Raw genomic sequence first — 27,538 nt, 5'->3', positions numbered from 1 at the left:
CCCCGATACCACCCCGTGTCCCTGTCGCTCCCTCGGCCCCGGTGCCGCCGGTGCCACCCCGTGTCCCTGTCGCTCCCTCGGCCCCGGTGCCACCCCGTGTCCCTGTCCCTCCCTCGGCCCCGGTGCCGCCGGTGCCACCCCGTGTCCCTGTCGCTCCCTCGGCCCCGGTGCCGCCGGTGCCACCCCGTGTCCCTGTCGCTCCCTCGGCCCCGGTGCCACCCCGTGTCCCGCAGGCGGTGGCGGTGCCCGAGGTGCTGTACGAGGAGGTGATCGAGGTGGACGAGCGGCTCATCCCGCTCCAGCCGCGCTGCCGCCTCCCGGGCACAGAGTCGCTCCCGGTGCTCCAAGGTACGGCCAGGCCCCGGGGGGGCGGTCCCGGCGCGGGGCCCCCCCTCACCCGGCCCCTGCTGTTCCCAGGATCCATGGGGGTGTCGCTGGTGCTGCAGCGGCCGCTGGAGCTCTCGGCGCTGCGGCGGGAGCTGGAGGGGGTGCGGGACCGCGGCATCCGCAGCCTGGCCGTGCTGCTGCTGCACTCCTACGCGTGAGGCGGGGGAGCCCCGGGGGGGCTGAGGGGCCCAGTGGTGTTTGGGGGGGCCCTGGTGGGTTTGGGGGGATCCCTGGTGAGCTTTCAGGGCCCGGGGGCAGGAGGATTTTTGGGGGTCCCGTTGGGGTTTGGTGAGTTCCTGGTGCGGTTTGCGGGGCTCTGTTAGGTTCTGGGGGTTCCAGTGGGTGGGGTTTGGGGTCCCCACTGGGGTTTTGGGGAGCCCTGGGATGGTTTGGGGTTCCCGGTTGGGTCTCTGGTGGGCATTGGGGTGGTTCTGGTTGGGTTCTGGGGGCTCCCGGTGGGTACTGGTGAGGTTTTGGGGCTCCCATTGGGGTTCGGGAGGCTCTGGTGGGTTCTGGGGCGTCCCCGGTGCCCATCGCGGTCCCCGCAGGTGGCCGGGCCATGAGCAGCGAGTGGCGGCGCTGGCGCGGGAGCTGGGCTTCGAGCACGTGTCGCTGTCCTCGGCCGTGGCGCCCATGGTGCGCGCGGTGCCGCGCGGCTTCACCGCCTGCGCCGATGCCTACCTGAGCCCCTGCATCCAGCGGTACCTGCACGGCTTCCGCGCCGGCTTCCGGCACCGCCTGCAGGTGAGGGCACAGGGACTCCCCCGGGACCGCCCAGGACACCCCCGAACACCGCCCTCTGATACCCCCCTGGGACACCCAGCACTGCCCTAGGCACCCTGTAACACCCCTCCATGGGCACCCATCACCCTGCGACCTCTCCATGGGCACCCATCACATCGGGACTCTGCCATGAGCACCCGTTACCCATCACACCTCCATAGACATCTATCCAGTTGGGACCTCCCCAGTGGCACCCATCCCACCGTGACCACTTCACTGGCACCCATCCCACCCTCCGTGGCACCCCTCACTCCCCATAAGCGTCCGTTACACTGCGACCCCCCGTGGGCACATGTGCACTACGGACACCTATTACCCATCATGCCTCCATGGGTACCCATCCAATTGGGACCCCCCTTCCCCTCATGACACCCTATGAGACCCCATCCCACCCTATGGGCACCCACACCACCCATGCCCCCCTGCGCAGGGGGTGCCGGTGCTGTTCATGCGCTCGGATGGGGGCCTCACGCCGATGGAGAAGTTCTCCGGTGCCAGCTCCATCCTGTCGGGCCCGGCCGGCGGCGTTGTTGGCTATGCCATGACCACGTACGACCACGGTGACGGCACACCCGTCATAGGCTTTGACATGGGAGGTGAGCCCATGCACCGGCACCCGTGGGGGCCACCATGGGACAGGGTGGGCAAAGAGCCCCAAGGGTGCTGCGCGGTGTCACCCGCGGTGGGGACGGTCACTGGCGCTGTCCCTCGGGCCTCGGTGTTGTTCAGTGCCTCCATTGATGGGTGAGGGGATCGGGGCACCTGAGGTGGCACCAGGCTGGGTGGGAGCATCTCCAGAGGGATCTGCCCGGGCGGGATCCGTGGGGTGAGGCCATGGGATGAAGGTCAACAGGCAAAGTGCCAAGTGCCGGGTCCTGCCCTCGGGCCACAACAGCCCCAGGGAACACTAAATCCTAGGGAAGAGTGGCCGGAAACTGCTCATGGAACAGGGCCTGGGGTGGTGGAGCTGAACGTGAGCAGGCTGCGCCCACGGCAAATACATCCTGGCTGGAGCAGCACCAGGGCGGCAGCGGGGCCAGGGCAGGGGTTGAGCCCCTGCACCGGGCACCGGGGAGGCCGCACCTGGGATCCTGTGCTCGGCTCCGGGCCCCTCACTGCAAGAGAGACCTTGAGGGGCTGGAGTGGGGCCGGAGAAGGGAATGGAGCTGGAGCAGGGCCTGGAGCACAGGGGTGATGGGGAAGGGCTGAGGGACCTGGGGGGGTCAGATGGAGAAGATGTTGGCACCTGGGGACATGGGTTAGTGGTGGCCTCGGCAGTGCTGGGAACGGTTGGACTGGGCGAGCTTCAAGGTCTCTTCCAAGCTGGCTGACCCCGTGCCTCCATGGTTCCCTGGCTCCATGGTTCCATGCTGCTCCCTCCGCAGGCACCTCCACCGACGTCAGCCGCTATGCCGGTGAGTACGAGCACGTCTTCGAGGCCACCACAGCCGGTGTCACCATCCAGGCGCCGCAGCTCGACATCAACACGGTGGCGGCCGGCGGCGGCTCCCGGCTCTTCTTCAGGTGGGTGCCAGCCCCAGCGCCCATGAGTGCCGTGGACGTGGCCATGGACGAGCCTGGTTTGGTGGAGCTGCCTCCTTGTGTCTCCTCTTCAGGTCTGGGCTCTACGTGGTTGGCCCTGAGTCAGCCGGTGCCCACCCCGGCCCCGCGTGTTACCGCAAGGGTGAGCGTCGTGGGGACATGGGGATGGGAATCGGCTGGGCAGGGGAAAGGATGAGGATGGGATTGGGAGGGGATGCGGCCAGTGCTGTGCTCGCCACCCATCACCATTGTGGTTTAGGGGGTCCATTGACCACCATCAACGTTTAGAGGGACCATTGACCATCCCCATCATGTCCGTTGACCATCCCCATCATGGTTTAGGGTATCCACTGACTACCGCCATCATGGTTTAGGGGGTCCATTGACCATCCCCATCATGGTTTAGGGTATCCACTGACTACCACCATCATGGTTTAGGGGGTCCATTGACCATCCCCATCATGGTTTAGGGTATCCACTGACTACCACCATCTTGGTTTAGGGTTTCCATTGACCATCCCCATCACAGTTTAGGGTAACCACTGACTACCGCCATCATGGTTTAGGGGGTCCATTGACCATCCCCATCATGGTTTAGGGTATCCACTGACTACCACCATCATGGTTTAGGGTTTCCATTGACCATCCCCATCACAGTTTAGGGTAACCACTGACTACCGCCATCATGGTTTAGGGGGTCCATTGACCCTCCCCATCACGGTTTAGGGTATCCACTGACTACCACCATCATGGTTTAGGGTTTCCATTCACCATCCCCATCACAGTTTAGGGTAACCACTGACTACCGCCATCATGGTTTAGGGGGTCCATTGACCCTCCCCATCACGGTTTGGGGTATCCACTGACTACCACCATCATGGTTTAGGGGGTCCATTGACCATCCCCATCATGGTTTAGGGTATCCACTGACTACCACCATCATGGTTTAGGGTTTCCATTGACCATCCCCATCACAGTTTAGGGTAACCACTGACTACCGCCATCATGGTTTAGGGGGTCCATTGACCATCCCCATCACAGTTTAGGGTAACCACTGACTACCGCCATCATGGTTTAGGGGGTCCATTGACCATCACTGATGCCAACCTCTGCCTTGGCCGCCTCCTTCCTGAGTACTTCCCACGGATCTTTGGCCCCGGCGAGGACCAGCCCCTGTGCCGGGACACGGTGGCACAGGCGTTCCAAGCCATGGCCGCCGACATCGCCGCCTTCACCGCCAGCACCGCCGGTGACACCGGCACCAGTGCCACCAGTGCCCCCGCCACCCCCAGTGCCCCACAGCCCCTGTCAGTGGAGGAGGTGGCCATGGGCTTCGTGCGTGTGGCCAATGAAGCCATGTGCCGGCCCATCCGCGCCCTCACGCAGGTTGGTGGCCATGGGGGGTGTTGGGGGTTCCCAGGGTTCCCGGTGTCACCATGGGCTCTGTGTCCCTCCCAGGCCCGAGGCCATGACACTGCCCGGCACGTGCTGGCGTGTTTCGGGGGCGCCGGGGGGCAGCACGCGTGTGCCATTGCCCGCGCCCTTGGCATGAGCCGTGTCTTCATCCACAGGTACCCCCTGGGGGGGGTGGAGAACCCCCACTGGGTGACACGGGGGGGTTGGGATGTCCCCGGTCCCCAGGTGGCTGGGTGGGATTGGAGGGTCCTGGTGCCCCATGGAGATGGGTTGGGGTGTTCTGGTTCCACATGGAGAAGGGGTGGGGGGTCCCTATGGAGATGGGGTTGGGGGGCTCCTGGATCCCTATGGAGATGGGGTTTGTGGGGTCCTGGTTTCCCAAGGTGGAGACCATTGCTCTGTTTTGGGGTCCCCATGTCCTGTGTCCCCATGCCCAGGCACAGTGGGGTGCTCTGGCTTGTTTTGGGGTGCTATTTCCCATATCCCCATGTCCCAGTCCCATGTCCCCATGCAGGCACAGTAAGGTGGCCATGGCTGCTTTTGGGGCGCCCATGGCCATGTTTTGGGGTTCCATGTCCCCATGCAGGCACAACAGGGTTCTATGGCTGTTTTGGGGTCCCATGTCCCCCTGCCCTCCAGGCACAATGGGCTGCTCTGGCTCTGTTTTGGGGTCCCTAAGGCTCTGTTTTGTGGTGCCCCCCAGGCACAGCGGGGTGCTCTGGACGGGTTTGGGATGCTGTGGGTGGCTTTGGGGTGCCATATCCCATGTCCCCCAGGCACAGCGGGCTGCTGTCTGCCGTGGGGCTGGCGCTGGCGGATGTGGTGCACGAGGCACAGGCTCCCTGTGCCCTTCCCTACGCTCCCGACTCCTTCCCACACCTGGACCGGCGCATCCAGGAGCTGGAGCAGGAATGCCGGGATGTGCTGCAGGAGCAGGGCTTCAGCCTGTGAGCATGGGCACTGGGCACGGGGGGACAGGGGGACAGCATGGGGATATGGAGATAAAGGGATGGGGATGGGATGGATGGAGTTTGGGATCGGTGGAGATGGATGAAGATGGACCTGGGAATGGGAGCATGGCATGGGGATGAGATGGAGATGGGGTGGGATACGATGAGGATATGGGGATGAGATAGGTATATGTGGATGAGATAGGGATATGGGGATGGAGATGGGATGGGAATGACTGGAGCCAGGGATGGGATGGAGGAGGGGACGAGGCTGAGTTCATGGGGAAGGGATCAGATGGGGATGGAGATGGGAATCGAACGGGATGGAGATGGGTTAGATGGGAACAAGGGGATGGGATTGAGGTGAATGGAGATGGGATGGGACGGAGATGGACATAGGGATGGGATAGGGATGGAATGGGAATGCGATGGAGCAATGGCAATGGTGGCAGGGGGACAGGGCCGGGGCCGGGGGTGACAGGGGCAGAGCTGGAGAGGGGTGACGAGGGGTGCCGGGGCTGTGCCGCAGGGAGCAGATCCGCACGGAATCCTTCCTACACCTGCGCTATGAAGGCACCGACTGCGCCCTCATGTGCTCGGCCAAGGGGCACCCGGCCACCGCCGGCTCCTGCCGCGCCGGGGACTTCCTCAGCGCCTTCACCAGCCGGTGCGGCCCGAGCGGGACCCAGCCCAGTGCCAAGATCCCTGTCCCAGTGCCGTGATCCCCATCCCAGTGCCGTGATCCCCGTCCCAGTGCCGTGATCCCCATCCCAGTGCCGTGATCCCTGTCCCAGTGCCAAGATCCCCGTCCCAGTGCCGTGATCCCCATCCCAGGGCCGTGATCCCCGTCCCAGTGCCGTGATCCCCATCCCAGTGCCAAGATCCCCATCCCAGTGCTGTGATCCCCGTCCCAGTGCCGTGATCCCCGTCCCAGTGCCATGATCCCCATCCCAGTGCCGTGATCCCCAGCCCAGTGCCAAGATCCCCGTCCCAGTGCCGTGATCCCCGTCCCAGGGCCAAGATCCCCATCCCAGTGCCATGATCCCCGTCCCAGTGCCGTGATCCCCAGCCCAGTGCCGTGATCCCCGTCCCAGTGCCGTGATCCCCGTCCCAGTGCCGTGATCCCCGTCCCAGTGCCGTGATCCCCAGCCCAGTGCCGTGATCCCCATCCCAGTGCCGTGATCCCCATCCCAGTGCCGTGATCCCCAGCCCAGTGCCAAGATCCCTGTCCCAGTGCTGTGATCCCCATCCCAGAGCCAAGATCCTTGTCCCAGTGCCATGATCCCCATCCCAGTGCCAAGATCCCCAGCCCAGTGCCGTGATCCCCAGCCCAGTGCCGTGATCCCCAGCCCAGGGCCAAGATCCCCGTCCCAGTGCCAAGATCCCCATCCCAGTGCCGTGATCCCCGTCCCAGTGCCGTGATCCCCATCCCAGTGCCAAGATCCCCATCCCAGTGCCGTGATCCCCATCCCAGTGCCGTGATCCCCATCCCAGTGCCGTGATCCCCATCCCAGTGCCGTGATCCCCATCCCAGTGCCGTGATCCCCATCCCAGTGCCGTGATCCCCGTCCCAGTGCCGTGATCCCCATCCCAGTGCCGTGATCCCCAGCCCAGTGCCGTGATCCCCATCCCAGTGCCGTGATCCCCATCCCAGAGCCAAGATCCTTGTCCCAGTGCCGTGATCCCCATCCCAGTGCCGTGATCCCCATCCCAGAGCCAAGATCCTTGTCCCAGTGCCGTGATCCCCATCCCAGTGCCGTGATCCCCATCCCAGTGCCGTGACCCCCATCCCAGTGCCGTGATCCCCGTCCCAGTGCCGTGATCCCCATCCCAGTGCCGTGATCCCCATCCCAGTGCCGTGATCCCCACCCCAGTGCCGTGATCCCCACCCCAGAGCCACGGTTCCCATCTCAAGTCCCAGTCCCTGATCCCGGCAGCCGATCCCGTTCCTCCCCGGGCCGGTGCCGGTGCCGGTGCCGGTCCCGTCCCAGCTGCGCCCCCCGCAGGTACCGGCTGGAGTTCGGGTTCACGATCCCGGACCGGGCCGTGCTCGTGGATGACGTCCGGGTGCGCGGCACCGGCTCCAGCGGCAGCAGCGCCCGAAGCCCCCTGAGCCCCAGCGGGGAGCCCCCCCCCGTGGAGACGGTGGGGACGGGGGGAACGGGGGGGGGAAAGGGGGTGCGGGGGGACGGGGAGGGGAACTGGGGCAGGGGGATGGAGGGGGACGGGGGGGGCAGGGGGATGGAGGGGACAAGGGGGGGCAGGGGGACGGGGAGGGGAGGGGGGGGCAGGGGGATGGAGGGGACAAGGGGGGCAGGGGGACGGGGAGGGGAGGGGGGGCAGGGGGGAGGGGGACGGGGGGGGCAGGGGGATGGAGGGGACAAGGGGGGCAGGGGGATGGGGAGGGGAACTGGGGCAGGGGGATGGAGGGGACAAGGGGGGGCAGGGGGACGGGGAGGGGACGGGGGGGCAGGGGGATGGAGGGGACAAGGGGGGCAGGGGGACGGGGAGGGGAGGGGGGGGCAGGGGGATGGAGGGGACGGGGGGGCAGGGGGATGGAGGGGACAAGGGGGGCAGGGGGATGGGGAGGGGAACTGGGGCAGGGGGAGGGAGGGGACAAGGGGGGCAGGGGGACGGGGAGGGGAGGGGGGGGCAGGGGGATGGAGGGGACAAGGGGGGCAGGGGGACGGGGAGGGGAGGGGGGGGCAGGGGGATGGAGGGGACAAGGGGGGGCAGGGGGACGGGGAGGGGGGGGCAGGGGGATGGGGGGGCCCAGGGGCTGCAGGGGGATGGAGGGGACAAGGGGGGGCAGGGGGATGGGGGGACAAGGGGGGGCAGGGGGATGGAGGGGACAAGGGGGGGCAGGGGGAAGGGGAGGAGGGGGCAGGGCGGTGGGGGGGGACAGGGGCTGCAGGGGGATGGAGGGGACAAGGGGGGGCAGGGGGATGGGGGGGACAAGGGGGGGCAGGGGGATGGAGGGGACAAGGGGGGGCAGGGGGATGGAGGGGACAAGGGGGGGCAGGGGGATGGAGGGGACAAGGGGGGCGAGGGGATGGAGGGGACAAGGGAGACCAAAGAGATTGGAGGGGAGAAGGGGGCAAGGGGGGAAACGGGGGACAGGAAGGACGGGGGGAAACAAGGGGGATGGGGGTGACCGGGGCAACAGGGGAGCCTGGGGGAAAGAGGAGGACTGGGGGGGACAGGGGGCGACAGGGAGGGAAGGGGGGAACAGAGGAGAACAGGGAGGGAAGGGGGGGGACAAAGAACAGGGGGACAAGGGAGAAGGATGGGGGGAATGGGGGAGGCCGTGGGGGATAGAGGGCTCCAGGAGGGTCAGGGCGACCCCGGGAGCCAGGGGTGTCCCAGTGGTGACGTGCTGGGGGGGTCCCGCAGGTGACGCGGTGCTACTTCGAGGAGGGGTACATGGACACCCCCGTGTTCCTGCTGCAGGCGCTGGCCTCTGACCACAGCATCCCCGGGCCAGCCATCATCATCGACAACAACAGGTGGGGACCCCGGGGGGACAAACGGGACCCCAGGGGACCGTGGGGGGACAGCAGGATCGTGGGGGGACAGCAGGATCATGGGGACAGCAGGATCATGGGGGGACAGCAGGATCATGGGGACAGCAGGATCATGGGGGGACAGCAGGATCATGGGGACAGCAGGACCGTGGGGGGACAGCAGGACCATGGGGGAACAGCAGGATCATGGGGGGACAGCAGGATCATCATGGGGGACAGCAGGACCGTGGGGGGACAGCAGGACCATGGGGGAACAGCAGGATCATGGGGGGACAGCAGGATCATGGGGACAGCAGGATCATGGGGGGACAGCAGGATCATGGGGGGACAGCAGGACTGTGTGGGGACAGCAGGACTGTGGGGACAGCAGGATCATGGGGGACAGCAGGATCATGGGGGGACAGCAGGATCGTGGGGGGACAGCAGGACTGTGGGGACAGCAGGATCGTGGGGGGACAGCAGGACTGTGGGGACAGCAGGATCATGGGGGGACAGCAGGAGCGTGGGGGGACAGCAGGACCGTGGGGGGACAGCAGGATGTGGGGACAGCAGGATGGGGGACAGCAGGATCGTGGGGGGACAGCAGGATGGGGGGACAGCAGGATCATGGGGGACAGCAGGACCGTGGGGGGACAGCAGGACCGTGGGGGGACAGCAGGATCGTGGGGGGACAGCAGGATCATGGGGGACAGCAGGACCGTGGGGGGACAGCAGGACCGTGGGGGGACAGCAGGATCATGGGGGGACAGCAGGATCAGCAGGACCGGGGGGGACAGCAGGACAGCAGGGGACAGCAGGATCATGGGGGGACAGCAGGATCAGGGGACAGCAGGATCATGGGGGGACAGCAGGATCATGGGGGACAGCAGGACTGTGGGGACAGCAGGACACAGCAGGACTGGGGGACAGCAGGATCAGCAGGATCATGGGGGGACAGCAGGACTGTGGGGACAGCAGGATCATGGGGGAACAGCAGGACTGTGGGGACAGCAGGATCGTGGGGGGACAGCAGGACTGTGGGGACAGCAGGATCATGGGGGGACAGCAGGATCGTGGGGGGACAGCAGGATCATGGGGGGACAGCAGGACTGTGGGGACAGCAGGATCATGGGGGAACAGCAGGACTGTGGGGACAGCAGGATCGGGGGGGACAGCAGGACTGTGGGGACAGCAGGATCATGGGGGGACAGCAGGATCATGGGGGGACAGCAGGATCATGGGGGGACAGCAGGACTGTGGGGACAGCAGGATCATGGGGGAACAGCAGGACCATGGGGGGACAGCAGGATCATGGGGGGACAGCAGGATCCCCAAGGAGCTCATGGGAACCCCAGGGAGACACTGGGGACCCTGAGGGATGGTGGGACCCCAGGGGGCAGTGGGGACCAAGGAGCTGGTGGGGACCTTCAGAAGCCAGAAGGATCCCAGGGGGCAGTGGGGACCCCAAGGAGCTGGTGGGACCCTGGAGAGGTGGTGGGACCCCAGGGAGGTGGTGGGACCCCAAGGAGCCATGGGGACAGCCATGGTGGAACCCTGGGGAGCTGCTGGGACCTCAGGAGAACCCCAAGGAGGTGGTGGGGACCCGGGGCAGCCGCTGACCCTCAGCCTCCCGCAGCACCATCGTGGTGGAACCGGGCTGCACCGCCAGCATCACCCGCGTCGGGGACATCTCCATCGCCGTGGGGTCGGTGGCCCCACGCCCCATCGGCCCCCAGCTCGACCCCGTGCAGCTCTCCATCTTCTCCCACCGTTTCATGAGCATCGCAGGTGTGGGGCAGGGGCGGTGTGGGGCTGGGGGGGGGGGGTTAGTGTGGGGCCGACAGGGCTCCGTGGGGCTCTATGGGGCAGGAGCCGGCTCCCGAGGGTCCCGTGTCCCCCGCAGAGCAGATGGGCCGCATCCTGCAGCGCACGGCCATCTCCACCAACATCAAGGAGCGCCTGGACTTCTCCTGCGCGCTCTTCGGGCCGGATGGGGGGCTCGTGTCCAACGCGCCCCACATCCCCGTGCACCTCGGCGCCATGCAGGAGGCCGTCCAGTTCCAGGCAGGGGCTCCGGGACAGCAGGGACATGGCAGGACCTCGCGGAGGCAGAAGGAGCCCGGGGAGCCAATGGGGGCCCTGGGGAGATGGTGGGGACACCAGGGAGCCAGGAGGACCCCAAAGAGCTTTGGAGTCCCTGGGGAGATGGCGGGACCCCAAGGGAGTGGTGGGACCCCAAGGGAGTGGTGGGACCCCAAGGGAGTGGTGGGACCCCAAGGAAGTGGTGGGACCCCAAGGAAGTGGTGGGACCCCAAGGAAGTGGTGGGACCCCAAGGGAGTGGTGGGACCCCAAGGAAGTGGTGGGACCCCAAGGAAGTGGTGGGACCCCAAGGGAGTGGTGGGACCCCAAGGAAGTGGTGGGACCCCAAGGGAGTGGTGGGACCCCAAGGAGCTGGTGGGACCCCAAGGGAGTGGTGGGACCCCAAGGAAGTGGTGGGACCCCAAGGGAGTGGTGGGACCCCAAGGAGCTGGTGGGACCCCAAGGAAGTGGTGGGACCCCAAGGAGCTGGTGGGACCCCAAGGAAGTGGTGGGACCCCAAAGAGCTGGTGGGACCCCAAGGAGCTGGTGGGACCCCAAGGAAGTGGTGGGACCCCAAGGAGCTGGTGGGACCCCAAGGAAGTGGTGGGACCCCAAGGAAGTGGTGGGACCCCAAGGAGCTGGTGGACCCCAAGGAAGTGGTGGGACCCCAGGCAGCTGATTGGGATCCCATGAAGCCAGAAGCACCCTGGGGAGCTGGAAATGTGGCGGGGATGGGGAGGACGTGGTGGTGAGGACATGGTGGGGATGGGAGTGCCGTGCTGCTGGTGGAGACACGGTGGGGATGCTATGGGGATGGTGAGGACACAGTGCCAGTGCTGTATTGCTGGTGGGGATGCTATGGGGATGCTATGGGGATGGTGAGGACATGGTGGTGGTGCCGTGTTGCTGGTGGGGATGCTGTGGGGATGGTGGGGATGGTGAGGACACGGTGGCAGTGCCGTATTGCTGGTGGGGATGCTATGGGGATGCTATGGGGATGGTGAGGACACGGTGGCAGTGCCATGTTGCTGGTGGGGATGCTATGGGGATGCTATAGGGATGCTATGGGGATGGTGAGGACACGGTGGCAGTGCCATGTTGCTGGTGGGGATGCTATGGGGATGCTATCGGGATGCTATGGGGATGCTATGGGGATGGTGAGGACACGGTGGCAGTGCCGTGCTGCTCCTGGGACACGCTGAGCCCTTGGAGGTGCCGCAACAGATCCGGAACCTGGGTGAGGACCTGCGGGACGGGGACGTGATCCTGAGCAACCACCCGTGTGCGGGGGGCAGCCACCTGCCCGACCTCACCGTCATCACCCCGGTGAGCGGGGGCCCCCCCCGGCGGCGCCAGGACCCCCCCGGGACCACCGCGCTCACCCCCGGCGCTGCCCCAGGTCTTCTGGCCGGGCATCCCCAGCCCCGTGTTCTTCGTGGCCAACCGCGGGCACCACGCGGACATCGGCGGCAGCACCCCCGGCTCGATGCCCCCCCACTCCAAGACGCTGCGGGAGGAAGGAGCCGTCTTCATCTCCTTCAAGCTGGTCAAGGACGGGGTGTTCCAGGAGGAGGGTGCGTCCGCGCCGGCGTCGTGCGGGGAACAGTGGGCACTCGGTGGGGACGATGGACATGGGGTTGTGGTGGGGTTGGTTGGGATGTGGTGGGGATGTGGTGGGGGTGGTTGGGATGTGGTGGGGATGTGGTGGGGGTGGTTGGGATGTGGTGGGGATATGTTTGGGATGGTTGGGATGTGGTGGGGGTGGTTGGGATGTGGTGGGGGTGGTTGGGATGTGGTGGGGATGTGGTGGGGATGGTTGGGATGTGGTGGGGATGTGGTGGGGATGTGGTGGGGGTGGTTGGGTTGTGGTGGGGATGTGGCGGGGACGTGGTGCAAACAATAGTGACGGGGTGGGGACATGGTGGGGATGTGGGGAGGATGGTTGGGATGTGGTGGGGATGGTTGGGATGTGGTGGGGACAATGGAGACGTGGTGATGTAATGGGGACACAATGGGGATGGTGGGGACACGGTGGGGACAATGGGGACATGGTGAGGATGTGGTGAGGATGTAATGGGGACGCAATGGGGATGGTGGGGACACGGTGGGGACAATGGGGATGTAGAAGGATGACAGGGATGTGGTGAGGTTGATGCGGACATGGTGGGGACGTGGTGGGGATACCGTGGGGATGGCGGGGACATGGGATGGAAGGGACATGGTAGAGATAACGGGGAAAGGACCGTGGGGACACGGTGAGGACACAATTGGGATGGGGGGGTTGTGGTGGTGGCAGGGTGGGGACACTGTGGGGATGGTGGGGATGGTGGGACAGCGGAGATGCAGTGAGGGCGGTGGGGACATGGTGGAGATGACGGGGACACGGTGAGGATGGTGGGGATGGTGGGACAGCGGAGATGCAGTGAGGGCGGTGGGGACATGGTGGAGATGACGGGGACACGGTGAGGATGGTGGGGATGGTGGGACAGTGGAGATGCAGTGAGGGCGGTGGGGACATGGTGGAGATGACGGGGGCACGGTGAGGATGGTGGGGATGGTGGGACAGTGGAGATGCAGTGAGGGCGGTGGGGACATGGTGGAGATGACGGGGGCACGGTGAGGATGGTGGGGATGGTGGGACAGTGGAGATGCAGTGAGGGCGGTGGGGACATGGTGGAGATGACGGGGACACGGTGAGGATGGTGGGGATGGTGGGACAGTGGAGATGCAGTGAGGGCGGTGGGGACATGGTGGAGATGACGGGGACACGGTGAGGATGGTGGGGATGGTGGGACAGTGGAGATGCAGTGAGGGCGGTGGGGACATGGTGGAGATGACGGGGACGCGGTGAGGATGGTGGGGATGGTGGGACAGTGGAGATGCAGTGAGGGCGGTGGGGACATGGTGGAGATGACGGGGACACGGTGAGGATGGTGGGGATGGTGGGACAGTGGAGATGCAGTGAGGGCGGTGGGGACATGGTGGAGATGACGGGGACGCGGTGGGGATGGTGGGGATGGTGGGACAGCGGAGATGCAGTGAGGGCGGTGGGGACATGGTGGAGATGACGGGGACACGGTGGGGATGGTGGAGGTGCGGTGGGGACAGTCGGGGTGTGATGGGGTAGTTGGGACCCGGTGGTGACGCTGGGGACATGCTAGGGCCGCGGTGGTGGATCGGGCCGCGGCGGTGCCGGCGGTGGGTGACGCGGCGCTGTCCCCGCAGCGGTGGCCGCGGCGCTGCACGCCCCGGGGCAGGTCCCGGGCTGCAGTGGGACACGGAACCTGCGCGACAACGTGTCGGACCTGCGCGCGCAGGTGGCCGCCAACCGCGCCGGCGCTGAGCTGGTGACGGCGCTGATCCGGCAGCACGGGCTCAGCACCGTGCAGGGCTACATGCGGCACGTCCAGGTGCGGGTGTGACACGTGTCACATGACGCACGTCACGTGTCACACACGTGTCACGTGTCCCTGATGCAGGACACAGTGGAGTACTGCGTTTGGGACATGACACATCACATGTCACATGACACATCACATGTCACACGACACACATCACATGTCACTTGTCACATGTCACACACATGTTCCCCGCCAGGACACAACGGAGCGCTGTGTTCGGGAACGACACATGTCACATGTCACACATCACACGTCACATGTCACACGTCACATGTCACACACGTGTTCCCCACCAGGACACAGTGGAGCGCTGTGTTCGGGACATGACACATGTCACATGTCACACATCACGTGTCACATGTCACACATCACCTGACACATGTCACATGTGACACACGTGTCCCCCAGGACACCGTGGAGCGCTGTGTTCGGGACATGTCACACATCACATGACACATGTCACATGTGACACACATGTGTCCCCAGGACACCGCGGAGCGCTGTGTTCGGGACATGTCACACATCACATGATACATGTCACATGTCACACATCACATGACACATGTCACATGTGACACACGTGTCCCCAGGACACCGCGGAGCGCTGTGTTCGGGACATGTCACACGTCACATGATACATGTCACATGTCACACATCACATGACACATGTCACATGTGACACACGTGTCCCCAGGACACCGCGGAGCGCTGTGTTCGGGACATGTCACACATCACATGATACATGTCACATGTGACACATCACATGACACATGTCACATGTGACACACGTGTCCCCAGGACACCGCGGAGCGCTGTGTTCGGGACATGCTCCGAGCCTTCTGGGCGCTCTGGGGCGCGGAGCTGGGGGCTGAGGACGGGCTGGACGATGGGAGCCGCCTGCGGCTGCGAGTGCGGCTGCAGCCAGAGGTGCGGGGGGGGGGGTTTGGGGTTTGGGGTGCTGGGGGTGGTTTGGGACGATGCAGAGCTGTTTGCATGGAGGGTTTGGGGCAGTTTATGGTGGTTTGGGGCAATGAGGGGGGTTTGGGTGGTTTGGGGGTTTTGGGGGTGTCTGGGGGGGTTTGGGGGTTTCGGGGTGCTTGGGATGGGTTTGGGGGGGTTTGGGGGTGTCTGGGGGTGTTTGGGCTTTGGGGATGTTTGGGGGTGTTTGAGATGGGTTTGGGGGTGTCTGGGGGTGTTTGGGGGGATTGGGGGTGGTTGGGATGGGTTTGGGGGGTTTGGGATGGGTTTGGGGTGGTTGGGGCAGTTGTGGGGTTTGGGGGGGTTGGGGTGGTTGGGGGTGTTTCGGGGTGGTTGGGGGTGGTTGGGGGGGGGTGTTGGGGTTGGGTTGGCCCCTGTCCCCAGGGCAGGGCAATGTTCAATTTCTCAGGTTTTGGGGGTACTTTGGGGCTGTTCTGTGGAGGTTTGGGTGCATCTGTGTGTGTTTTGTGGAGGTTTGGGTACATCTGTGTGTGTTTTGTGGAGGTTTGGGTACATCTGTGTGTGTTTTGTGGAGGTTTGGGTACATCTGTGTGTGTTTTGTGGAGGTTTGGGTACATCTGTGTGTGTTTTGTGGAGGTTTGGGTACATCTGTGTGTGTTTTGGTGTGGTTTGGGTGCATCTGTGTGTGTTTTGTGGAGGTTTGGGTGCATCTGTGTGTGTTTTGGTGTGGTTTGGGTACATCTGTGTGTGTTTTGGTGTGGTTTGGGTACATCTGTGTGTGTTTTGGTGTGGTTTGGGTACATCTGTGTGTGTTTTGTGGAGGTTTGGGTACATCTGTGTGTGTTTTGGTGTGGTTTGGGTACATCTGTGTGTGTTTTGTGGAGGTTTGGGTACATCTGTGTGTGTTTTGGTGTGGTTTGGGTACATCTGTGTGTGTTTTGGTGTGGTTTGGGTACATCTGTGTGTGTTTTGTGGAGGTTTGGGTACATCTGTGTGTGTTTTGTGGAGGTTTGGGTACATCTGTGTGTGTTTTGGTGTGGTTTGGGTACATCTGTGTGTGTTTTGGTGTGGTTTGGGTGCATCTGTGTGTGTTTTGGTGTGGTTTGGGTGCATCTGTGTGTGTTTTGTGGAGGTTTGGGTACATCTGTGTGTGTTTTGTGGAGGTTTGGGTACATCTGTGTGTGTTTTGGTGTGGTTTGGGTACATCTGTGTGTGTTTTGGTGTGGTTTGGGTACATCTGTGTGTGTTTTGTGGAGGTTTGGGTACATCTGTGTGTGTTTTGGTGTGGTTTGGGTACATCTGTGTGTGTTTTGTGGAGGTTTGGGTACATCTGTGTGTGTTTTGTGGAGGTTTGGGTACATCTGTGTGTGTTTTGGTGTGGTTTGGGTACATCTGTGTGTGTTTTGTGGAGGTTTGGGTACATCTGTGTGTGTTTTGTGGAGGTTTGGGTGCATCTGTGTGTGTTTTGTGGAGGTTTGGGTACATCTGTGTGTGTTTTGTGGAGGTTTGGGTACATCTGTGTGTGTTTTGGTGTGGTTTGGGTACATCTGTGTGTGTTTTGGTGTGGTTTGGGTACATCTGTGTGTGTTTTGTGGAGGTTTGGGTACATCTGTGTGTGTTTTGTGGAGGTTTGGGTACATCTGTGTGTGTTTTGGTGTGGTTTGGGTACATCTGTGTGTGTTTTGTGGAGGTTTGGGTACATCTGTGTGTGTTTTGGTGTGGTTTGGGTACATCTGTGTGTGTTTTGTGGAGGTTTGGGTGCATCTGTGTGTGTTTTGGTGTGGTTTGGGTACATCTGTGTGTGTTTTGTGGTGGTTTGGGTACATCTGTGTGTGTTTTGGTGTGGTTTGGGTACATCTGTGTGTGTTTTGTGGAGGTTTGGGTATATCTGTGTGTGTTTTGTGGAGGTTTGGGTACATCTGTGTGTGTTTTGGTGTGGTTTGGGTACATCTGTGTGTGTTTTGTGGAGGTTTGGGTACATCTGTGTGTGTTTTGTGGAGGTTTGGGTACATCTGTGTGTGTTTTGTGGAGGTTTGGGTACATCTGTGTGTGTTTTGGTGTGGTTTGGGTACATCTGTGTGTGTTTTGGTGTGGTTTGGGTACATCTGTGTGTGTTTTGGTGTGGTTTGGGTACATCTGTGTGTGTTTTGGTGTGGTTTGGGTACATCTGTGTGTGTTTTGGTGTGGTTTGGGTACATCTGTGTGTGTTTTGTGGAGGTTTGGGTACATCTGTGTGTGTTTTGTGGAGGTTTGGGTACATCTGTGTGTGTTTTGGTGTGGTTTGGGTACATCTGTGTGTGTTTTGTGGAGGTTTGGGTACATCTGTGTGTGTTTTGGTGTGGTTTGGGTACATCTGTGTGTGTTTTGTGGAGGTTTGGGTACATCTGTGTGTGTTTTGTGGAGGTTTGGGTACATCTGTGTGTGTTTTGTGGAGGTTTGGGTACATCTGTGTGTGTTTTGTGGAGGTTTGGGTACATCTGTGTGTGTTTTGTGGAGGTTTGGGTACATCTGTGTGTGTTTTGTGGAGGTTTGGGTACATCTGTGTGTGTTTTGTGGAGGTTTGGGTACATCTGTGTGTGTTTTGTGGAGGTTTGGGTACATCTGTGTGTGTTTTGTGGAGGTTTGGGTACATCTGTGTGTGTTTTGGTGTGGTTTGGGTACATCTGTGTGTGTTTTGTGGAGGTTTGGGTACATCTGTGTGTGTTTTGTGGAGGTTTGGGTACATCTGTGTGTGTTTTGTGGAGGTTTGGGTACATCTGTGTGTGTTTTGGTGGGTTTGGGTGCATCTGTGTGTGTTTTGTGGAGGTTTGGGTACATCTGTGTGTGTTTTGGTGTGGTTTGGGTACATCTGTGTGTGTTTTGTGGAGGTTTGGGTACATCTGTGTGTGTTTTGGTGTGGTTTGGGTACATCTGTGTGTGTTTTGTGGAGGTTTGGGTACATCTGTGTGTGTTTTGTGGAGGTTTGGGTACATCTGTGTGTGTTTTGGTGTGGTTTGGGTACATCTGTGTGTGTTTTGTGGAGGTTTGGGTACATCTGTGTGTGTTTTGTGGAGGTTTGGGTACATCTGTGTGTGTTTTGTGGAGGTTTGGGTACATCTGTGTGTGTTTTGTGGAGGTTTGGGTACATCTGTGTGTGTTTTGGTGTGGTTTGGATACATCTGTGTGTGTTTTGTGGAGGTTTGGGTACATCTGTGTGTGTTTTGTGGAGGTTTGGGTACATCTGTGTGTGTTTTGTGGAGGTTTGGGTACATCTGTGTGTGTTTTGGTGTGGTTTGGGTACATCTGTGTGTGTTTTGGTGTGGTTTGGGTACATCTGTGTGTGTTTTGGTGTGGTTTGGGTACATCTGTGTGTGTTTTGGTGTGGTTTGGGTACATCTGTGTGTGTTTTGGTGTGGTTTGGGTACATCTGTGTGTGTTTTGTGGAGGTTTGGGTACATCTGTGTGTGTTTTGTGGAGGTTTGGGTACATCTGTGTGTGTTTTGGTGTGGTTTGGGTACATCTGTGTGTGTTTTGTGGAGGTTTGGGTACATCTGTGTGTGTTTTGGTGTGGTTTGGGTACATCTGTGTGTGTTTTGTGGAGGTTTGGGTACATCTGTGTGTGTTTTGTGGAGGTTTGGGTACATCTGTGTGTGTTTTGGTGAGGTTTGGGTACTTCTGTGTGTGTTTTGGGTACATCTGTGTGTGTTTTGTGGAGGTTTGGGTACATCTGTGTGTGTTTTGGGTACATCTGTGTGTGTTTTGTGGAGGTTTGGGTACATCTGTGTGTGTTTTGTGGAGGTTTGGGTACATCTGTGTGTGTTTTGTGGAGGTTTGGGTACATCTGTGTGTGTTTTGTGGAGGTTTGGGTACATCTGTGTGTGTTTTGTGGAGGTTTGGGTACATCTGTGTGTGTTTTGGTGTGGTTTGGGTACATCTGTGTGTGTTTTGTGGAGGTTTGGGTACATCTGTGTGTGTTTTGGTGTGGTTTGGGTACATCTGTGTGTGTTTTGTGGAGGTTTGGGTACATCTGTGTGTGTTTTGTGGAGGTTTGGGTACATCTGTGTGTGTTTTGGTGTGGTTTGGGTACATCTGTGTGTGTTTTGTGGAGGTTTGTGTGTACATCTGTGTGTGTTTGTGGAGGTTTGGGTACATCTGTGTGTGTTTTGGTGTGGTTTGGGTACATCTGTGTGTGTTTTGTGGAGGTTTGGGTACATCTGTGTGTGTTTTGTGGAGGTTTGGGTACATCTGTGTGTGTTTTGGTGTGGTTTGGGTACATCTGTGTGTGTTTTGTGGAGGTTTGGGTACATCTGTGTGTGTTTTGGTGTGGTTTGGGTACATCTGTGTGTGTTTTGTGGAGGTTTGGGTACATCTGTGTGTGTTTTGTGGAGGTTTGGGTACATCTGTGTGTGTTTTGTGGAGGTTTGGGTACATCTGTGTGTGTTTTGTGGAGGTTTGGGTACATCTGTGTGTGTTTTGTGGAGGTTTGGGTACATCTGTGTGTGTTTTGTGGAGGTTTGGGTACATCTGTGTGTGTTTTGGTGTGGTTTGGGTACATCTGTGTGTGTTTTGGGGTGGTTTGGGTACATCTGTGTGTGTTTTGTGGAGGTTTGGGTACATCTGTGTGTGTTTTGGTGTGGTTTGGGTACATCTGTGTGTGTTTTGGTGTGGTTTGGGTGCATCTGTGTGTGTTTTGTGGAGGTTTGGGTACATCTGTGTGTGTTTTGGTGTGGTTTGGGTACATCTGTGTGTGTTTTGTGGAGGTTTGGGTACATCTGTGTGTGTTTTGGTGTGGTTTGGGTACATCTGTGTGTGTTTTGTGGAGGTTTGGGTGCATCTGTGTGTGTTTTGTGGAGGTTTGGGTACATCTGTGTGTGTTTTGTGGAGGTTTGGGTACATCTGTGTGTGTTTTGTGGAGGTTTGGGTACATCTGTGTGTGTTTTGTGGAGGTTTGGGTACATCTGTGTGTGTTTTGTGGAGGTTTGGGTACATCTGTGTGTGTTTTGTGGAGGTTTGGGTGCATCTGTGTGTGTTTTGTGGAGGTTTGGGTACATCTGTGTGTGTTTTGTGGAGGTTTGGGTACATCTGTGTGTGTTTTGGTGTGGTTTGGGTACATCTGTGTGTGTTTTGTGGAGGTTTGGGTACATCTGTGTGTGTTTTGTGGAGGTTTGGGTACATCTGTGTGTGTTTTGTGGAGGTTTGGGTACATCTGTGTGTGTTTTGTGGAGGTTTGGGTACATCTGTGTGTGTTTTGTGGAGGTTTGGGTACATCTGTGTGTGTTTTGTGGAGGTTTGGGTACATCTGTGTGTGTTTTGGTGTGGTTTGGGTACATCTGTGTGTGTTTTGGTGTGGTTTGGGTACATCTGTGTGTGTTTTGTGGAGGTTTGGGTACATCTGTGTGTGTTTTGGTGTGGTTTGGGTACATCTGTGTGTGTTCTGTGGAGGTTTGGGTGCATCTGTGTGTGTTTTGTGGAGGTTTGGGTACATCTGTGTGTGTTTTGTGGAGGTTTGGGTACATCTGTGTGTGTTTTGTGGAGGTTTGGGTACATCTGTGTGTGTTTTGTGGAGGTTTGGGTACATCTGTGTGTGTTTTGGGGTGGTTTGGGTACATCTGTGTGTGTTTTGTGGAGGTTTGGGTACATCTGTGTGTGTTTTGGTGTGGTTTGGTTACATCTGTGTGTGTTTTGATGTGTGTGTTTTGGTGTGGTTTGGGTGCATCTGTGTGTGTTTTGTGGAGGTTTGGGTACATCTGTGTGTGTTTTGGTGTGGTTTGGGTACATCTGTGTGTGTTTTGTGGAGGTTTGGGTACATCTGTGTGTGTTTTGTGGAGGTTTGGGTACATCTGTGTGTGTTTTGTGGAGGTTTGGGTACATCTGTGTGTGTTTTGTGGTGGTTTGGGTACATCTGTGTGTGTTTTGTGGAGGTTTGGGTACATCTGTGTGTGTTTTGTGGAGGTTTGGGTACATCTGTGTGTGTTTTGGTGTGGTTTGGGTTCATCTGTGTGTGTTTTGGGGTGGTTTGGGTACATCTGTGTGTGTTTTGTGGAGGTTTGGGTACATCTGTGTGTGTTTTGGTGTGGTTTGGGTACATCTGTGTGTGTTTTGGTGTGGTTTGGGTGCATCTGTGTGTGTTTTGTGGAGGTTTGGGTACATCTGTGTGTGTTTTGGTGTGGTTTGGGTACATCTGTGTGTGTTTTGTGGAGGTTTGGGTACATCTGTGTGTGTTTTGGTGTGGTTTGGGTACATCTGTGTGTGTTTTGTGGAGGTTTGGGTGCATCTGTGTGTGTTTTGTGGAGGTTTGGGTACATCTGTGTGTGTTTTGTGGAGGTTTGGGTACATCTGTGTGTGTTTTGTGGAGGTTTGGGTACATCTGTGTGTGTTTTGTGGAGGTTTGGGTACATCTGTGTGTGTTTTGGGGTGGTTTGGGTACATCTGTGTGTGTTTTGTGGAGGTTTGGGTACATCTGTGTGTGTTTTGTGGAGGTTTGGGTACATCTGTGTGTGTTTTGTGGAGGTTTGGGTACATCTGTGTGTGTTTTGTGGAGGTTTGGGTACATCTGTGTGTGTTTTGGTGTGGTTTGGGTGCATCTGTGTGTGTTTTGGTGTGGTTTGGGTGCATCTGTGTGTGTTTGGGTGTGTTTTGGGTGTACCTGTGTTCATTTTGGGGTGCTTTGGGTGCCCCCGTGCACTTTTGGGTGACCCTGTGCATCTTTGGGTGCATCCGTGTGTGGTTTTGGTGTACCTGTGTGTGTTTTCGGGTGCTTTGGGTGTACGTGTGTGTGTTTTGGGGTGCTTTGGGTATACCTGGGTGCCTTTTGGGGTGCTTCGGGTGCATCCGTGTGTGTTTCGGGGTGTTTTGGGTGTACCTGGGTGCATTTGGGGGTGTTTTGGATGTACCTGGGTGCATTTTGGGGTGCTTTGGGTGCATCCGTGTGTGTTTTTGGTGTACCTGTGTGTGTTTTGGGGTGCTTTGGGTGTACCTGTGTGCGCTTGGGGGTGTTTTGGGTGTACCTGTGTGCATTTGGGGGTGCTTTGGGTGCATCCGTGTGTGTTTCGGGGTGTTTTGGGTGTACCTGGGTGTATTTTGGGGTGTTTTGGGTGTACCTGTGTGTGTTTTGGGGTGTTTTGGGTGTACCTGGTGTTTTGGGGTGTTTTGGGCCGGTTTTTGGACAGTTTTGGGGTGTTTTGGGGTGTTTTGGGGTGTTTTGGGTGTACCTGTGTGTGTTTCGGGGTGTTTTGGGTGTACCTGGGTGTATTTTGGGGTGTTTTGGATGTACCTGTGTGTGTTTCGGGGTGTTTTGGGTGTACCTGGGTGTATTTTGGGGTGCTTTGGGTGCATCTGTGTGTGTTTTGGGGTGTTTTGGGTGTACCTGTGTGTGTTTCGGGGTGTTTTGGGTGTACCTGGGTGTATTTTGGGGTGTTTTGGGTGTACCTGTGTGTGTTTTGGGGTGCTTTGGGTGTACCTGGGTGTGTTTTGGGGTGTTTTGGGTGTACCTGGGTGTATTTTGGGGTGTTTTGGGTGTACCTGTGTGTGTTTTGGGGGTTTAGGGTGTACCTGGGTGTATTTTGGGGGCATTTTGGGTGTACCTGTGTGTGTATTTTGGGGTGTTTTGGGTGTACCTGTGTGTGTTTTGGGGTGTTTTGGGTGTACCTGGGTGTGTTTCGGGGTGTTTTGGGTGTACCTGGGTGTATTTTGGGGTGCTTCGGGTGCATCTGTGTGTGTTTCGGGGTGTTTTGGGTGTACCTGTGTGTGTTTCGGGGTGTTTTGGGTGTACCTGTGTGTGTTTTGGGGTGTTTTGGGTGTACCTGTGTGTGTTTCGGGGTGTTTTGGGTGTACCTGGGTGTATTTTGGGGTGTTTTGGGTGTATTTTGTGTGTTTTGGGGTGTTTTGGGTGTACCTGTGTGTGTTTTGGGGTGTTTTGGGTGTACCTGGGTGTATTTTGGGGTGTTTTGGGTGTACCTGGGTGTGTTTTGGGGTGTTTTGGGTGTACCTGGGTGTATTTTGGGGTGTTTTGGGTGTACCTGGGTGTATCGGTGTTTTTGGGGTGTTTTGGGTGTACCTGTGTGTGTTTTGGGGTGTTTTGGGTGTACCTGGGTGTATTTTGGGGTGTTTTGGGTGTACCTGGGTGCGTTTTGGGGTGCTTTGGGTGCACCTTAGTGTGCTCTGTGCCGCAGGGCAGCGCCGTGTTTGACTTCTCGGGCACGGGCCCCGAGGTGCTGGGGAACTGGAACGCGCCGCGCGCCGTCACCCTGGCCGCCATCATCTACTGCCTGCGCTGCATGGTGGGGCAGGAGCTGCCCCTCAACCAGGTGCGCGGGACCCCCATGCACCCTACAGGAGCCCAGGCAGGAGCTGTGGGTGCTGCCCCCCCCCAGGGCACGAGGGGCTTGGAGCTGGGGGTCCTGCCCCTGTTCCCCTGTGGGGGTGCCCTGGGACCCATGGGTGCGGGTCTCCCGGAGGGGGGTGGCGGTGGGTGCTGACTGCGCCCCCCCCCAGGGGTGCCTGGCCCCCGTGCGCGTGCTCATCCCCAAGGGCTCCATCCTGGACCCCTCGCCCGAGGCCGCCGTGGTGGGGGGCAACGTCCTCACCTCCCAGCGCGTCGTGGACGTCATCTTCAAGGCCTTCGGCGTGTGCGCAGCCTCCCAGGTACGGGCTGGGGGCCGGGGCGCAATGGGAGCGATGGGGGGCAATGAGGGAATGGGGGCACTGGGGAGCAATGGGGGGCAATGGGGGAATGGGGGCAATGGGGGCAATGGGGGGCAAAGGCAATGAGGGACCAGAGAGAATGAGGGCAATGGAGGGCAATGAGGAACAGAAGGGAATGGGGGCAATGGGGGCAATGGGGTGATGGGGGGTGATGAGGGAATGGGGGCAATGGGGAGCAATGGGGGGCAATGAGGGACAGGAGGGAGTGGGGGCAATGGGGGGCAATGAGGGACCAGAAGGAATGGGGGCAATGAGGACAATGGGGGGCAATGAGGAAATGGGGGCAATGGGGGGCAATGAGGGACTGGAGGGAATGGGGGCAATGGGGGGCAATGAGGGACTGGAGGGAATGGGGGCAATGAGGACAATGGGGGTGATGGGGGCAATGAGGGAATGGGGGCAATGGGGGTGATGGGGGCATTGGAGGACAAAGGGCAATGGGAGGCAATGGGGAAGCGGGGGGCAATGGCGGGAGTGGGGTAAATGGGGGTCCCAGGGGTTGGGGCTCTCAGGGGGCCCAGAGGTCCTGGGGGTCTGGGGTGCCAGAGGTCTTGAGGATCCCAGCTCTTGGAGGTCCCAGGGTGCCGGGCTCAGGGTGTTGGGGCTCAGGGTGCCGGGGCTCAGGGTGTTGGTGCTCAGGGTGTTGGGGCTCAGGGTTTTGGGGCTCAGGGTGCCGGGGCTCAGGGTGTTGGGGCTCAGGGTGCCGGGCTCAGGGTGCCGGGGCTCAGGGTGTTGGGGCTCAGGGTGTTGGGGCTCAGGGTGTTGGGGCTCAGGGTGCCGGGGCTCAGGGTGTTGGGGCTCAGGGTGCCGGGCTCAGGGTGTTGGGGCTCAGGGTGCCGGGGCTCAGGGTGTTGGGGCTCAGGGTGCCGGGGCTCAGGGTGTTGGGGCTCAGGGTGTTGGGGCTCAGGGTGCCGGGCTCAGGGTGCCGGTGCTCAGGGTGTTGGGGCTCAGGGTGCCGGTGCTCAGGGTGTTGGGGCTCAGGGTGAGGGGGCTCAGGGTGTTGGGGCTCAGGGTGCCGGGGCTCAGGGTGGTGGGGCTCAGGGTGCAGGGGCTCAGGGTGAGGGGGCTCAGGGTGTTGGGGCTCAGGGTGCCGGGGCTCAGGGTGTTGGGGCTCAGGGTGCCGGGGCTCAGGGTGTTGGGGCTCAGGGTGCCGGGGATCAGGGTGCCGGGGCTCAGGGTGTTGGGGCTCAGGGTGCCGGGGCTCAGGGTCCCTCCCGCCGCCCCCCAGGGCTGCATGAACAACGTCACCTTCGGCACTGCCCGCTCCGGGTACTACGAGACGGTGGCGGGCGGCGCCGGGGCGGGCCCTGGCTGGCACGGCCGCAGCGGGGTGCACACGCACATGACCAACACCCGCATCACCGACCCCGAGATCCTGGAGCAGCGGTGCGGGACCGGGGGGTCGGGAGGGGACGGGGGTGCGGGGGGGGTGCGGGCGCTGGAGCTGCCGGGGATGCCCCGCAGTGCAGGGGGCGCTGCGGGCGCTGGGGGGCGCTGCTGAGCACTGGAGCTCCGGTGCTGCCCGCAGGTGCAGGGGGCGCTGGGGGGCGCTGCTGAGCACTGGAGCTCCGGTGCCGCCCGCAGGTGCAGGGGTGCAGGGGTGCAGGGGGCGCTGCTGAGCACTGGAGCTCCGGTGCCGCCCGCAGGTGCAGGGTGCAGGGTGCAGGGGGCGCTGGGGGCGCTGGGGGCGCTGCTGAGCACTGGAGCTGCCGGGGATGCCCCGCAGTGCAGGGGGCGCTGCGGGCGCTGGGGGGCGCTGCTGAGCACTGGAGCTCCGGTGCCGCCCGCAGGTGCAGGGGGCGCTGCGGGCGCTGGGGGGCGCTGCTGAGCACTGGAGCTCCGGTGCTGCCCTCAGGTGCAGGGGTGCAGGGGTGCAGGGGGCGCTGGGGGCGCTGCTGAGCACTGGAGCTCCGGTGCCGCCCGCAGGTACCCGGTGGTGCTGCAGCGCTTCGGGCTGCGGGCGGGCTCGGGAGGCGCCGGGCGCTGGCGCGGCGGGGACGGCCTGGTCCGGGAGCTGCTGTTCCGGGAGCGGCTGGAGCTGGCGGTGCTGAGCGAGAGGAGGGTGCTGAGGCCCTACGGGCTCTGCGGTGAGAGCTCGGGGGGCGCGGGGCTGGGGGCGACGGGGCACCCATGGAGCAGCACGGACCCATGGGGGCAGCAATGGCACCCATGGAGCAGCAGGGACCCATGGGGGCAGCAATGGCACCCATGGAGCAGCACGGACCCATGGGGGCAGCAATGGCACCCATGGAGCAGCAGGGACCCATGGGGGCAGCAATGGCACCCATGGGGGCAGCAATGGCACCCATGGAGCAGCAGGGACCCATGGGGGCAGCAATGGCACCCATGGAGCAGCAGGGACCCATGGGGGCAGCAATGGCACCCATGGAGCAGCAGGGACCCATGGGGGCAGCAATGGCACCCATGGAGCAGCACGGACCCATGGGGGCAACGGGGCACCCATGGAGCAGCACGGACCCATGGGGGCAGCAATGGCACCCATGGAGCAGCAGGGACCCATGGGGGCAGCAATGGCACCCATGGAGCAGCAGGGACCCATGGGGGCAGCAATGGCACCCATGGAGCAGCACGGAACAATGGGGGCAGCAATGGCACCCATGGAGCAGCAGGGACCCATGGGGGCAGCAATGGCACCCATGGAGCAGCAGGGACCCATGGGGGCAGCAATGGCACCCATGGAGCAGCAGGGACCCATGGGGGCAGCAATGGCACCCATGGAGCAGCAGGGACCCATGGGGGCAGCAATGGCACCCATGGAGCAGCAGGGACCCATGGGGGCAGCAATGGCACCCATGGAGCAGCAGGGACCCATGGGGGCAGCAATGGCACCCATGGAGCAGCACGGACCCATGGGGGCAGCAATGGCACCCATGGAGCAGCAGGGACCCATGGGGGCAGCAATGGCACCCATGGAGCAGCAGGGACCCATGGGGGCAGCAATGGCACCCATGGAGCAGCAGGGACCCATGGGGGCAGCAATGGCACCCATGGAGCAGCAGGGACCCATGGGGGCAGCAATGGCACCCCGTGAACCCCCATGACTCCCCATAACCCCCTGACCCCCATCTCTCCCTTAGGGGGCAGCCCCGGTGCCCCAGGCCTGAACCTGCTGCTGCGCCGCGACGGGAGAACCCTCAACCTGGGGGGCAAGAGCTCCGTGTCGGTGGAGCCGGGGGTGAGTGCGGGGACACCCCATACGTCACCTCCAGCCCCCACAGAGACCCGGACGTAACCCATAGAGACCCATGGATGCCCCATGGACCCCCAACCCCCCACCCAGATCCCCCCCATCCCCCCCCTTTCCCCCCTGACCCCTGCTCCCCCCATAGGACGTTTTCCGCCTCCTGACCCCCGGTGGCGGCGGCTTCGGAGCCCCCGAGGACGGGCCCGGGGCCGGGGCTGAGGATGGGGCCGGGGACAGAGCCCGGGGGGGGGGCCCGGTGCCACCGCCCCCCCCCAGCTTCACCGAGCGCGGCAGCGTCTTCGAGTACCGGCGGGCGCAGGAGAGCGTCTGAGGGGCTGCCCCACAACTGCGGCCATGGGGCTGCCCCACGGCACACAGCGCACCCCATGGGCTGCCCCACAACTGCGGCCATGGGGCTGCCCCACGGCACACAGCACACCCCATGGGCTGCCCCACAACTGCGGCCATGGGGCTGCCCCACGGCGCACAGCACACCCCATGGGCTGCCCCACAACTGCGGCCATGGGGCTGCCCCACAGCACACAGCACACCCCATGGGCTGCCCCACAGCACACAGCACACCCCATGGGCTGCCCCACAGCACACAGCACATCCCATGGGCTGCCCCACGGCACACAGCACACCCCATG

General features: G+C 61.1%; 1 protein-coding gene across 1 annotated transcript; it reads left to right on the top strand.

Moving 5' to 3' along the window:
- On the top strand, positions 1–27,300 carry OPLAH (5-oxoprolinase, ATP-hydrolysing; the record flags this gene model as incomplete). The annotated part of the gene is made up of 24 exons (XM_057423130.1): positions 1–348; positions 418–541; positions 936–1,131; positions 1,601–1,766; positions 2,556–2,694; positions 2,787–2,854; positions 3,791–4,098; positions 4,171–4,283; positions 4,905–5,075; positions 5,608–5,745; positions 7,085–7,223; positions 8,472–8,584; positions 10,218–10,369; positions 10,485–10,645; positions 11,886–11,987; positions 12,061–12,235; positions 13,887–14,071; positions 14,861–14,989; positions 23,152–23,286; positions 23,474–23,623; positions 24,912–25,069; positions 25,610–25,770; positions 26,782–26,879; positions 27,034–27,300. Coding segments are annotated over 24 exons (3,815 nt in total), but the record flags the coding sequence as incomplete, so codon positions are not given.
- Between the last annotated feature and the right edge of the window lie 238 nt (positions 27,301–27,538).

The sequence above is a fragment of the Pezoporus wallicus genome, unplaced genomic scaffold (genome assembly GCF_028554395.1).
Source record: "Pezoporus wallicus isolate ANWC-B61680 ecotype Strahan unplaced genomic scaffold, APGP_CSIRO_Pwel_v1 contig_8549, whole genome shotgun sequence".
Taxonomy (NCBI): domain Eukaryota; kingdom Metazoa; phylum Chordata; class Aves; order Psittaciformes; family Psittacidae; genus Pezoporus; species Pezoporus wallicus.
Note: the sequence above shows the minus strand (reverse complement) of the source record. Positions and strands in the feature narration are given on the sequence as shown.